This window comes from Watersipora subatra, chromosome 8 (genome assembly GCF_963576615.1).
Source record: "Watersipora subatra chromosome 8, tzWatSuba1.1, whole genome shotgun sequence".
NCBI classification, from domain to species: Eukaryota; Metazoa; Bryozoa; class Gymnolaemata; order Cheilostomatida; family Watersiporidae; genus Watersipora; species Watersipora subatra.
Window position 1 is genome coordinate 36,204,923 of NC_088715.1, and position 14,767 is coordinate 36,219,689.

The 14,767-nt window shown below is 38.5% G+C and overlaps 1 protein-coding gene across 1 annotated transcript; it reads right to left on the reverse strand.

The window, feature by feature from the left end:
• Positions 1 to 414: 414 nt before the first annotated feature.
• On the reverse strand, positions 415 to 1,317 carry LOC137402503 (circumsporozoite protein-like). The gene has a single exon (XM_068089003.1). The coding sequence runs from the start codon at positions 1,315 to 1,317 to the stop codon at positions 415 to 417; it is 903 nt and encodes a 300-aa protein (XP_067945104.1).
• Positions 1,318 to 14,767: the final 13,450 nt, after the last annotated feature.

Here is a 14,767-nt window from a genome sequence, read left to right on the forward strand (position 1 = left end):
AATCAATAATAAGTTTTAACTATGATACTGGTAATTGTAAGTTTTTAACTATAAAAATAAGTTTTAATTACCAGTAATAAATGTCTAAATATAATGATAGTTCTCTTAATTGCAATAATAAGTTTTAAGATGTGGTAATAAAAATCTTTTAAAAAAGGTTTTAAGCCATTAAACTTAAACATCAAACTTAAATAATAAATTAAAAAATACAAAAAATGCAACTTCCATATGCATTTCACTGGAAGGCTGAATGCTATTTTATTTAACATATTATATTAGTACATATTTATAATAGATACTATTATTTAATACCCTTAAACATTTTTTGAGTAATTACATGTTTTTGGTTCATTTACTTTGAAAAGAAATTAGAAACTTGTATTGAGTTGACCTTCAGTTGACCTACAAGCTGCTTCAATCCTGCTGTGTGCCTGCTTGCATACCTGCTTGCATACCTGCTTGCATACCTGCTTGCATACCTGCTTGCATACCTGCTTGCATACCTGCTTGCATACCTGCTTGCATACCTGCTTGCATACCTGCTTGCATACCTGCTTGCATACCTGCTTGCATACCTGCTTGCATACCTGCTTGCATACCTGCTTGCATACCTGCTTGCATACCTGCTTGCATACCTGCTTGCATACCTGCTTGCATACCTGCTTGCATACCTGCTTGCATACCTGCTTGCATACCTGCTTGCATACCTGCTTGCATACCTGCTTGCATACCTGCTTGCATACCTGCTTGCATACCTGCTTGCATACCTGCTTGCATACCTGCTTGCATACCTGCTTGCATACCTGCTTGCATACCTGCTTGCATACCTGCTTGCATACCTGCTTGCATACCTGCTTGCATACCTGCTTGCATACCTGCTTGCATACCTGCTTGCATACCTGCTTGCATACCTGCTTGCATACCTGCTTGCATACCTGCTTGCATACCTGCTTGCATACCTGCTTGCATACCTGCTTGCATACCTGCTTGCATACCTGCTTGCATACCTGCTTGCATACCTGCTTGCATACCTGCTTGCATACCTGCTTGCATACCTGCTTGCATACCTGCTTGCATACCTGCTTGCATACCTGCTTGCATACCTGCTTGCATACCTGCTTGCATACCTGCTTGCATACCTGCTTGCATACCTGCTTGCATACCTGCTTGCATACCTGCTTGCATACCTGCTTGCATACCTGCTTGCATACCTGCTTGCATACCTGCTTGCATACCTGCTTGCATACCTGCTTGCATACCTGCTTGCATACCTGCTTGCATACCTGCTTGCATACCTGCTTGCATACCTGCTTGCATACCTGACTGGTACACAGCTTATATTCTACAATGATAAAAACTTCTGGTGCTCACATACAGTTATATTACATAATGACTAGGTGACTTAAGGTATACTATCTCTTGTGAGAGACGAAAAACTTGAACCTATGTCTTCTATTCTTACCACAAGCTCAGGGCAAGGCCTGTTCAAAGCCAGTGCAAAGTAATGGAAATGTCTGAAAAAAGTCATTGTAAAAGCCAATTTAAGGTCAGTGCAGGAAAGGTTCAAAGTGTTCGCTTACCAAGACAGGCAACAAGGTCATTACAAGGTTGGCTCTCATTTCCAGATCCTTCCAAGCAGATAAAACCTCCGTGTAGTGGAGTCGAACATTCTCTTTGACGACTTATTTTGCCTCCTTTGCAGGTAGAAGAGCAGGTGCTCCATAAACTCTATTCTTGCCATTCTCCATTAACTACACAGATGTCCATATCCATAGAGTCAATAGAGCGCAGATGTACACACCCAATGCCACCTGCTGCACGTGCCTAGATTGCATTCTTCAGCAACACTATGAAGCATGTTTCTAATTTTCCACAGCATTGTTACAGATGCTACACATGTTGATATGGGAGATTCAATGAATTGTGTTAAATGCCTCCAAGTATTTTGATTAAATAGACCTCAATATCATTAGAAAAGTTAATATATTAAGCTAGAAATGCTACGAGTCAACCAACAGTCACAGCAAAACCTGACTGAACAATATTTATATATAATAATTATTTATATCATAATTATTTATATCATAATTATTTATATCATAATTATTTATATCATAATTATTTATATCATAATTATTTATATCATAATTATTTATATATAATAATTATTTATATCATAATTATTTATATCATAATTATTTATATCATAATTATTTATATCATAATTATTTATATCATAATTCTGCAAACAGAAAGCAAATATGAGTTGTTTAAGTATAAATATATTTTTAGAGACAGGGGAAGACAATTCTAAATGCATCAGATGGCCGTTTATCATTTCCGACATATGATGGCCTTTTGCTAGATTCACTTTTAATGAATGAACTAACCTGGACATACAACATGCTCATTGCAGGTCCTGTTGCTAACATGCTCTCCGACACACGCTTTGCCTCCGTAGAGAGGAAAAGGCGCTGTGCAAGTCCTCATTCTCAGCTGCACTCCTCCCACACAAGAAGATGAACAATAGTTCCACTTAGACCAGGGAGTGAATCCCCCATCAACTAGTCAGAAAAGATGGAAACCAAATAGTTAATTACTACTCATCAATGTACTTGTTTTATTTGACGAAGTGCAACAGTTATCGTCTCCTACTTGTGGTCTGTGTACGTCTAAAAATCTTTACCAACATTTTTTACAAGGACACACATATTTTACGGGGCGCGATATGCTCTTGGTCCTTTCACCAAATTCACGAAAAATGTATGGTTAAAAAATTTATGTAAAAGTTTGTTAAACAAGCCATGGATATATCTCAAACCATTCTTTACTATTTTATATACCTACATAATATTAAAACATAAAATTCATATATAAAAAGAAAAGACAGACAACTCTTTGAGCCACATAGTCATGCTTCATCACGGTTCTGTAGAAACTTGTACAAAATGAATGTTTGATTTGAATGAATGATGACCAGCTGGTAAATCTACCTACTGTATCTACCTACTGTATCTACCTACTGCATCTACCTACTGTATCTACCTACTGTATCTACCTGTTGTATATAAAACTCTATAGAAGAAAATGCTCAATAATAACAAAAAATTATCTAATTATAAGTCAGTGGTTTTATCATGACTTATGCTGTGTGAGTTGTCTTGCCATGACATATGGTATGTCAGTTGTCTTACCCTGACTTATAGTATGTCAGTTGTCTTACCCTGTCTTATGGTATGTCAGTTGTCTTGCACTGACTTATGGTATGTCAGTTGTCCTACCATAACTCATGGTATGTCAGTTATATAATAGTAGTAGTATTATGTTATAATAGTTATATAATAGTGGAATATATAGTGAAGCATACTAGATAATAAAATATAAAAAAGTAATATAATTATGTTAGAAATTGTAACCTGTCAATATTTGAAGATTTTTGTAATACTACAACTTGAGATACTGAACTCATATGGGCATTGAATGTGCACATTACATCTCTTGCTCTCTAAGTCTGTACCATGGTACGGAAGTCCACCATGAGGCGGAGGTGGGTTTGTACAGGTTCTGTTCCTCTCTGCCATCCCATTATTACATGTGCTGGAGCAGCTAGACCATTCTGTCCAGAGGGACCACGCTCCGTCGACTGCAGGAATAGTTATAGCTGCTGATCAGCCTAGTACATGTATCATGACTTTTGTTACCGTGCTTATCTTTGAGTGTGTGGCAGTCTCTGAGTGTGTGGCAGTCTTTGAGTGTGTGGCAGTCTTTGAGTGTGTGGCAGTCTCTGTGTGTGTGGCAAACTCTGAGTGTGTGGCAGCAGTCTCTGAGTGTGTGACAGTCTCTGAGTGTGTGGCAGTCCCTGAGTGTGTGGCAGTCTCTGAGTGGGTGGCAGTCTCTGAGTGGGTGGCAGTCTCTGAGTGTGTGGCAGTCTCTGAGTGTGTGACAGTCTCTGAGTGTGTTGCAGATAAAACCATAGGAGTTTTTCTATCAAACAACTCTTTGCCTAGTGTTCACTTTTTAATAGAAATGGTATTTTAAAACTTATATACCAAACCATTTGTTTGATATGATCGACTAGTTGTTGCCCAATTTTATTAGTTTTCTAATTTAGCATACACTTCTGTTAGACATGGCATTATTGCCATGAAGTCAAACAGGTCTCGAGTTATCTCATTCTGCCAGCTATTTTGACCTCAGCTTTTGGTGAAATGAGACATTTTTTGCATAGAATTCTTATCAGTCTGTGGTGAAAAACTAGTAGTTGACCTTGGCAACAACCTGCTTTAGGCTGCTTGTCTCTTTCAGCATGCATGACCCTCCAGACTATTTAAACAAAATAATGCAAACCTCTCAAAACGTAGTAAAAACAATTTTTACAAGTAAACATTCTTTTTTATTCTCAAAATTTCAATTTTAAGTAATTGTTTAAATTTTTCAGAGAATCGAGCATAAGCGAAAGCTTCTCACGGTGAATTCATTTTAGAGACTGTTTAAAAACTGCAGCATACAAATCCAAGCGAGTCAACTAGGCAAGAATATTATTCAGAGCCGAGTTGACAGATTTACAGTGTATTACAATTTGTTACATTCACCTACCTTTTACCTACTTTTTACCTGCCTTTTACCTACCTTTTACCTACCTTTTACCTACCTTTTACCTACCTTTTACCTACCTTTTACCTACCTTTTGCCTACCTTTTGTTTACCTACCTTTTCTTACCTACTTTTTACATACTTTCTTTTTACCTACCTTTTACCTACCTTTTACCTACCTTTTACCTACCTTTTACCTACCTTTTACCTACCTTTTACCTACCTTTTACCTACCTTTTACCTACCTTTTACTTACCTTTTACCTACCTTTTACCTACCTTTTACCTACCTTTTACCTACCTTTTACCTACCTTTTACCTACCTTTTACCTACCTTTTACCTACCTTTTACCTACCTTTTACCTACCTTTTACCTACCTTTTGCCTACCTTTTACCTACCTTTTACCTACTAAAACTGGAAATATCTGAAGCAAAGTAATAAGCAGAAAATCCGTGCTGAGTTTCCAAAAGCGAGAAAAAAAAACATTTAGATTTGAAGGTCAGCAAATCCTTTCAAATACCGACATAGATTTTTATGCCATCATTGACATTTTTAAACCAGTACATAAAATGATGCCAATTTAATATAAAAGCTACAAACACTTCTTTGACAAAAAACTGTTTTGCAGCCATTTTTGACCCGACATGAGGATTTCAAAGTCTACATTACATGAATTTTACTGGTTAGTGTTTCCTTGAGCTCTAGTTTTGGTTAAACAAGTAGACCTATTGCTTTTATTAACATCAACACCTCCTCGCAAGAGCGAGTAGAATGTGAAATCCCTTGAGGTGAGTTTTTCTGAAAAAGGAAAAACTAAAAAACATACATTTATATGTTGATACCAGTATTTTATTTTCTTATGAATGTTTATTTTTATAACAACCAGAAACATGATATTACGGAGGGAACTGACTAGCCCCAAGGAAAGCCAGCTGGCCTAAATGACACACTCAACCAAATACAATCCAGTCGGCTGAACAAGAACCAATCAGCCTATAGAATGGAAGGGCGGAGCAAGAAATCTATACACGACAGCTGGCCTCCGCTCAGAAAGACAGTAGGAGAAACAAGAGCTACCGATCACCACGATAAAGCATCAGAGACAGATGAGCCTATTTTAAATCAAGAATATTTACTATAACATTATTCCTGTTAATTATAAATATAGACCTAGTTAACCTCGAAAGGGCTGGTACTTTTAATCTGGATAAGTAAAGGGTAGCAGTGCACCTTTTACAATATTTAAATTTGTAGAATTTATCGTCTTATAAACTTTGATAATGAGATACAATTTTATCTTGAATTAATACTTTTTAAAAATTTGAGATGCTTTACAATGTAAAAAAATTGAATCGTTTAATCCTTGAGATCATGTGAACTGAAATTAGGAAAAAAGAAAGTAAAATGTTATTTGCCTTAAATGTATTTTGCCTGTATTTTGATAGGGGGCTTACCGACACATGGCTGAGTGTTGTAGTCTTTTCACTCCCATTCTACACCGTCTATGTTAGCTAGATTCCCACCCAAACAGAATCTGCCACCAAAGTCAGGAGCAGGGACATCACAGCTCCTTTCTCTTAAAAATCTCTCTCCACCACAGGTTACAGTACAACTTGTCCAAGATTCTCATAACTCCCAGCCTCCATGAACTAAAAATATACATAAAGATAATACATAATGTTATCTTCATGTACAATTTCTAAGATATGCCATCATCCTACCTTTTTCCACCTCTTTACACTTGCAGAACAGTGATAGTTTATGTTATGTTGACGCATTAAGGCAGGTGCTTGTTTTAGCTTTTATTGATGCTCTATTTATAGCTCTTTGTAAATGAGCACTTACATGTATAATGCAAGCGTAGAGAAGAGACAGGCGTAGATGGCATTTTAAAGATGTTTTTAACAGCAGCTAGGCGCTGTAAATATCTTTATAAGTTAATGTAACAAATTAGTTAATTTAACAGTTACAAAAAGAATAATTTCAAGTTATGGCATATTTGCTTCAACAACCCCCACCTGGGCACTGGCTTGTTCTACAGTTTCTGTTCTCCGTAAGACGTCCTCCGGCTGCACAAGTTTCCATCATAGCAATCTCGAAACCTTTCTTGGCTACCACCACCACAGGACACCGGGCAGGTGCACCAAGGAGTCCACCACCACAGGACACCGGACAGGTGCTCCAAGGAGTCCACCACCACAGGACACCGGGCAGGTGCTCCAAGGAGTCCACCACCACAAGACACCGGGCAGGTGCTCCAAGTACCACCACCACAGGACACCGGGCAGGTGCTCCAAGTAGTCCAGGGTGTCTGTCCGTTCTGAGCACAAGCTACAACACATACATGTATCAAATCAGCTGAAAAAAATCTTTTATATAACCAGATATCAAGTACTTTTAGCTAACAACAGCAACAGCGTTTGATTGGGCGGTTAGTCAGTATACTAGGTGTACGTGAAGGAATCAATTTGGCTCAAAGGAAAGACAACTCTTCTCCATAGTGTGAGAGCTCAAGCAACTAAAACAAGAAGTGTTGAAAAAAGAGAATGGAAAACAGCAGTCTATAAAACAAATACAATAACTACAACCTGTGTTTTAGTTCCACCAAAGCTCCAAATAATTAGTTTTCTTCAACCCTGTAAATAATTCAGAAATATTATTATTTACATGACAAGTGCATACAATAGGCTTGATATAGCTAAAAGCTATTATGTAGGGGTGTCAGCTGGTACAGTGGGTGTGGCTAATAGTTAGAGTGGGTGTGTCAAATATTTACTGTCAATGCTAGTAGGTGTGTCAGCTGGTACAGTGGGTGTGGCTAATAGTTAGAGTGGGTGTGACCAATATTTACTGTCAATGCTAAAGTAAATTAAACATCGGATACATGCTCTTTTTCTAAGCAGGTCAAAGAATGGCAGAACCAACTTCTGGTGGTCTGCTAGACAAAGGTCATTTATACAAATTTTATTAAATGTCAGCTTGAAGGTTGACTTGCAACAAAATTCACATTACAGTTATTTGGTATCAAAAGGTCCACCATGTCATACTCTGCTGTTTTGAAGGTGCAAAATATGTGGAAATGTGATTACACGCGCTTAAAAGCTCAAGAACAAACAGTTAATCGCAGCCATCACAAAACCGCCATAGATTGGAATCCGTTTATTTCCCTGACGTAATCATTACATTTGGTTATTGTTTTGTCATGTGATGTTCACACATAAATCGAAAGGCCAATAAAAAGCTCAATATAAAACTTCTCGTAACATTAGTTTATGACAAACACTTCGGGTTTTACCAAAGACTCCGTATCAAAAATAGATGCTCACTACTTTACAGTTTTGTTTCGGCTTGGTCCAATCGTCTAGTCGTAATTTGATCATGTAACCCATACTTTGCGAATAATTTCTGCAACATTTTTTTATTATCACAGGTGACCAACAGGCTCGTCATGTTTATCAAACAATGATATGTACTCCTTCGAGCTAAGGTTAAAAAATTAGATGAATTTTTATGGTAGGTTTTGAGATATCAGCTCTGAAAGTGACAGCATTACAATGACGATAAAATAGACGCATAAGAACAGTAGACATGATTTATTGAATGTGTGAAGTATATTTCTGCAAATGCTTCGACTAATGAGGTTGCGTGAAAGTGTAAACAGAAGCTAGTTTGAACAACTTTGCCCCATTTGAGCCGTTTTGGAAAGAGATTCTAATCTATGGTGGTTTTGTGATGGCAGCAATTAACTGTTCGTTTTTGAGCTTTTAAGAGCTTGTAATAACATTTTCACATATTTTGCACCTACAACACAGCAAAGTGAGACATAGTGAATCTTTTAATACCAAATACCTGTAATGTGAATTTTGTTGCGAGTCAACCTTTAAAAAAATCCAAACCACTGCATGGAATCTTCTGCAAAACTTTCACAAGCACTATTCGACTGATGTCAATTTTACAAGCACTTTTCAACAGGTGCCATTTTGACAAGTACTATCAACTGGTGTCATTTCTACAAACACTATTCATCTGGTGTAATTTTCACAAGCAACATACAACTCTTGCTAATCTGAATAACTCTCTATGGCTATACATATAACAGCTGCAAGCTCTATATAACTATTGTCATTGCAACAAGCACTATGCAACAGGTGCCACTTCACTGCTGTTCCTTGTCATAATTTGATCAATCTTTTACTTAGCTAATAAAACTACAGAACCCATCTAATGTTAATCCAGTCTCTGATTTCTTATTACATACATTGATGAGACCCAAGTAATCAATTTTATGGTTTCAAGTTAAAATAACAAATAATAAAATGCACCAAAACATACCAAATAAATCTGTCTTGTATGTATGCAATTTTTAAACTATATTTAATGCTTTGTGAAGTTACGGCTGTTTCTTAGAGCGGGTCTACCTTTCAGATTTGATATTCATTTGCGAGCAGTATGTCAGTCTATTTTTAGCCAATTTATGCTAGGCAATATAATTCTGTAAGCCTTCTACTGCTACTGTATTAGTCGTAGTAAATAATATTTGTGTCATGGATTGAAGCATATTTTTCAGGCATTATACAATCACCTAACTACTATGCAGATTTCATCATTTTTACACATCCAAGTGCTACACAACCAGTGTCAGATCTACAAGCACTAAACAACCAGTGTCAGATCTACAAGCACTAAACAACCAGTATCAGATCTACAATCACTATACAACCAGTGTCAGATCTGAAAGCACTGAACAGCCGGTGTCAGGTCTACAAGAACTATACAACCAGTGTCAGATCTACAAGCACTAAACAGCCAGTGTCAAATCTACAAGCAATACACAACCAGTGTCAGATCTACAAGCACTAAAGAACCAGCGTCAAATCTACAAGCACTACACAACTAGTGGCAGATCTACAAGCACTATACAACCAGTGTCAGCTCTACAAGCACTTAACAACCAGTGTCAAATCTACAAGCACTATACAACTAGTGTCACATCTACAAGCACTAAACAACCAGTATCAGATCTACAAGAACTCCCTGGTGAAAGTTTTGCATCTACTGTGATTTCGACCAGCACTACATAGCAGGTGTCATTTGTGTAAGTAGCAGAGGTTTTCACAAAAACTTTACGAATAATGTCATTTTAACAAAAATATAAAAAGGGTGTTTTCCTGCCGTAGAAACTGTGTTTGATGTATTTGCTCTAGATTTAATACAGTAACAGTGCAGAGTCTGTACTGCTTATAGCAAAAATAGAAAAGACACAAAGATGCAAGTTTACCTAATAAGATGAAAGAGAAGAGCGTGGCGGCAAGCAGGTACCCAGTCATTCTCTTCAGTCTGCAATGCAAGCTGGAAGTTGTCAGAACCTTAGTGACCTCTATGACCTTTGTGACCTCTAACAACATCCTAGTTACACAGCAGGCGCTTTACTCCAGAATATTGCATTTAGCGTCTTTTAAAAATGGAAGCTGCCAATCTAATAGCAACTCCTGTCCTTACACTATCAGTATTTAGTACAACTCAATGATGATGTTATACAACAACAATGATGCTAACAACAGGTTTTCCCATGGAACAGCGAATATTTAAAAAATAACTTTTAAATATTTGAACTTTTATAAATCAACATAAAGAATTATCAAATGAAAATACTTGCTCGATAGTTTGAGTTTCTTGAGAAATATGCAAAGTAGAAAAAGGTTTTAAATTTTTATAAAATGTGACTTGTTCACAATCCGGTAGAGTCTGTAATGTCAAGGCCACAAATGGAAAAACATACAAATCAGCAGTGTTTATTGTTGTAGAATAATAATAATAAAGATGTACTTTTATATATCTCATTATACTTACTATTTTGTTTTGGTGATAAAACAAGTGAATTATGTCAACTACAGGTCTCCAGACGCACAACTTACCCATCTGCATATAGAGTCAGAGTTGAAGTAGAGAAAGTAACTCCTGATTACTCGATGTATAATTACAAGGTACTATTTTAAAAATATATAACAAAAGGGAAAACCTTGAACACTGTCGTCAACACCAACACGATTTTTGCAAACTGTTAAAAAAACACACGAGAATAAGTTGATCAAACAGAGTATTTTTTATTTAAAAGCGTATAAGGAGGTTTAAGTTTAAATAACAATTAGTTACATTGCAACACGCCTTCTTTATTTTTACTTCCTCTGATTATCTACATGTTTAACAGTAAAAACTAAAACCTCTTGGAGCAACAAACTAATAAACAGCTTCATGTAGATTTACTTTATTTTGATATAATGATATATTTTCATGTATTAAAAATATTAATTTGCAAAACATTATTTGGTCTTGAGCAGCTACTTTTTTTACAAATGGGTAACTAGCAAAAATCTCAAGAAAATAATCTGTGTTCTACTTTTTTGCCAAATCTATTTTGTTTTAGGTTCTATGCGATATCTTGATAAAGACTTGCTATAATTGTATGCAACACAATAATAATACTTACCTCGGGTGAAGTCAGCAACTATCAGAATAACAGATATATTTAACAAGCAGCTCAGAACTGCTCAAGTTAGGGACTAAAAGAATTTTACCTACCACTTGCTGGCACATGCCTAGATATCGCTAATACTCAATGATATTCACATTCACACCCATGTCAAACTCGCATAATAATGTAGGTATCCACTAAAAATGTCACTATCTGACAAGCTTTAACAGGTCATAGCCTCAAAACTGCACAAAACCTGGTTTGGTGTGCTGAATTTAATTAGGCTTAGTCTTTGAGAACAGTAAACAGTAAAACTTATAGAATGATTGATTGCACTGTCAACCATTTGTCTGCAGGTTTGTCTTATAGGATTTGATTGCATTTGTATTAGTTATGCCGCTAAACAAAATTAATCAAAATCATGCACCATATGAATAGTTACGTGGGAATATTTTAGCTGATGATTTGCTGAAAGAAAAGTAACTAGGTGTGGTGGAAATGCATATAGCCTTGAATCATTGAGGTTGGTTGTGTAACATAACAATACATGTCATTAGAAATAGACCAATATTGATGTACGATAATTAAAGGTTCAATGATGTATGATGTAGATGCATAATATTCTAGTAATAATTTAACTTTTGCATGCATATACATGTATCTGTACATAAACACATATGATGGAGGTACTAATATATGTAATTGCTGCCGTTATGTGAGTTCGTTTAGTCCTTCACAGCTTTGAATCATCTCACTGATAGTCAGAGAGCAGGATAACCCTATCTGTCATAAAAATAATTTCTATTAATTTTCTCAACTTATGCAATATGATGCATGCAAAATATTCTTCAATATTTATATATTGCCTGTTTGCATGTTGCACTCTGTAATCTCGTTACTTATATACTTTTATGTTTAAATTACATCTCATCAATTGGCGGAGGCGTAATAAACAAGCCGATCACTGTTTCCACTGTGACAAGGAATTTCACAGACTGTGATTGGATAATTGGAACAAAACGTCTTAACCCGCCAGATTGCTCAGTAATGGCAGCCCGGACTAGGACCGTGTGTTGGGTGCCCGAGCGACTAACCTCAAGTGATTTAGCAGTGGCCAGCAGTTCTATCACCTCAAAAGATAAAAACGGTAACTGAACGCGCTGACCAAACATTTGAAATCATTTACAACTATTGCTAGGTAAGGAAAACTAATTATTTTTTTTGATCAAACCGAAGCCTCGTTCATTCACCACGATAGCCATTAATTCATTGAAGATTAAATCAGCCGTCAGCGTAGGTAGCAGTAAAAATTTAAAATTTATCTAATTTGATTACCACAGCTAGTTATTATGGATTACATAATTTTTTATAATCAAACTCTACATTCTAATAAGCCTTACTAACGGAAAAAAGCGATAATCTAAAGTTTTTATGAGATGTGGAGCACCATCTAAAAACAGTCAGATAGGTTCGGAGCAACTCGCAGTGTTTGACGTATGCAAATACTACACTGAATGCTTGATGAAGATTGTTAGTGAGTCGAAATAACATAGAGCTCAAGTTGCAAAGAATCTCAAACCCCTGAACAAACTAAGGTGTGTGTTGGTTCCTGCGACCAACACGTAGAGGCGACCTGGGTCGGCTTACTCTACCGGTCTGCATTCACTCTCCACAGGGGCCGTGTAAGGGTTGCCCGTTGACCAACACGCGGAGGCGACTAGGTCGACTTACACCACCGGTCTACTTCAACCACCTTACACCAGGAATTGCTCCCTGGGGGATATTATGCTCGTTCGACAGGGTCGACCTGAGGTCGACGGGGTCGACAGTGTTTCTATAACTCTACTCCCAAAGCACAGTCTGTAGACTGAGGCTTGGAGTAAGTAAGTGCTCAGTGTGATTCTGTTATTGCGCAAGGTAACAGAAGAGTGTGGGTCCAAATGCAAAGCATGTATTGAACGATTTAACTGAGCCGAAGCTCGGCCTTAAATACAATCAAATATGTAAATGAGGTGGCAAGGGCCAGCCTCCTCTAGGGGCGTGACTACATAAAGGAAAAAGAGAATACAACTCTAACGACAATCAGAAAAAGGAGATGGTAACGCACGTTTCCATCACACACGCCGCCCCTATAGACGACCATCGGCTATATAAAACCAAAAGAAAAGAAAAGAAAAAAAGATACAAGAAATGTAAGAAAACACCAACTAGCTACAACACACAAAACAAGAAGATATAATAATATGAGAGACACCAATTACTAAAACGTACCAAAAGAAATAATGATAAACAATGTCGATCGTATCTTCTATGAGGTCGACATGCGGTTCGCCAGGTCCTCCAGACGACGAGCCGCCCGTCGGAGGTTGGAGGCCTCTTCCCGCAGGACGTCCACCGTGACCCGGGGTCGAATGTCCCCCAGTCGGCTCTGGACGCTGCCTATCGTGGTCAATTTTCTGGGAGCTGGAATCGGTCGTTCTAGCTTGGGCGGACTGCACCACTTCTTCTTCGGGGGAGAGGTGCCTGGGGCCCTCTTCGCGTAGGCGGCTTGGCTTTAATTGGCCCGTAGGGTGTGGGCTTTTCGAAGGTTGGAGGATTAATTAGTTGGACCTTCTGGCTCCATGCTGGGTAGCTAGCGCGGTCGACTTCGTAGATGGTAATACCTTTTCCGCCGTGAGCCTTCCGTACCTCTGCATCTTTAATTCGAGCCTGATGCTTCGAAATGGTATCTCTGGACGTGGAGTTTCTCCCACACTTACAGAAGAAGCGGGTGAAATGTTGGGCTATATGTATTCTGCGCCGTCGAGGGGTAGATAATAGTTGTTGGCATAGTGGGCAGCTAACACCCTTCTCCCGACATAATTTCGAGATTGTCTTAGCTGTATCCTCCGAGATCCATTTTGTCGGCAGCGGGGAGTGTGGAGCGTGATTCTCCTTCAACGAGTCCGTCTCCGAGTCATCCAGGGTCTCGCCAGGCGCTGGGTGGAGCTCCAGTGGAATGGTCGTCACTTCGGACAATAAGGGTAAGGCTCCGATAATCGGTGAAGCCTTCTTCACTGTTTCTTTAGTAATTTCCATGCTTAGAAGAGATATAGGTGCGTGCGCTTCGAGTTGACAACAAGCAATGAGCGCGCTCTGTCTGGGGCCCAAGATGGCCGCCTTCTGACCTTGAACTCTGATGGCTTCTCCCGATTGGATGGCGCTAGTGTCATAGTCAGCCAAATACGCGGGAGGCCTCCTTATTCGTTGGGGCCGTGATGCATTCCCAGCCCCGGTATTACTAGCCTGGGCTCCCGTATTTTCCGTGGTTCTTTCCTCCTCGGTTGTCAATTCACCGCCAGGGTCGGGGTCAGCCATCGAGTTAGGGTTGCGTTCCCCTGGGGGGACCAAGGAATCTTCGCCGGGAAACCGAAGTGCTTCTGACCTTCCCGGCGACTGGGGTATTTGTAACTCCGTTAGTCGGCTAGGCAGGAGTGGTTCTGGAATAGCGGCCTCTGGATTATGGTTTCCTCGTGAGATTCGTCTTCGGGGTTGACCCCTCATGTTAGAACGTCGAGCAGGCTCGACTTCAACTGGGGCTCGTCCTTGTTGCACCGGACTGGGGCGACAGAGTCTTAACCTTCCCTCAGCTTGAATGGATCGCTGTCCATACCTCTCTATTTCGTAGGTATGATTTTCGTGACTCCTTAATACGCGATAGG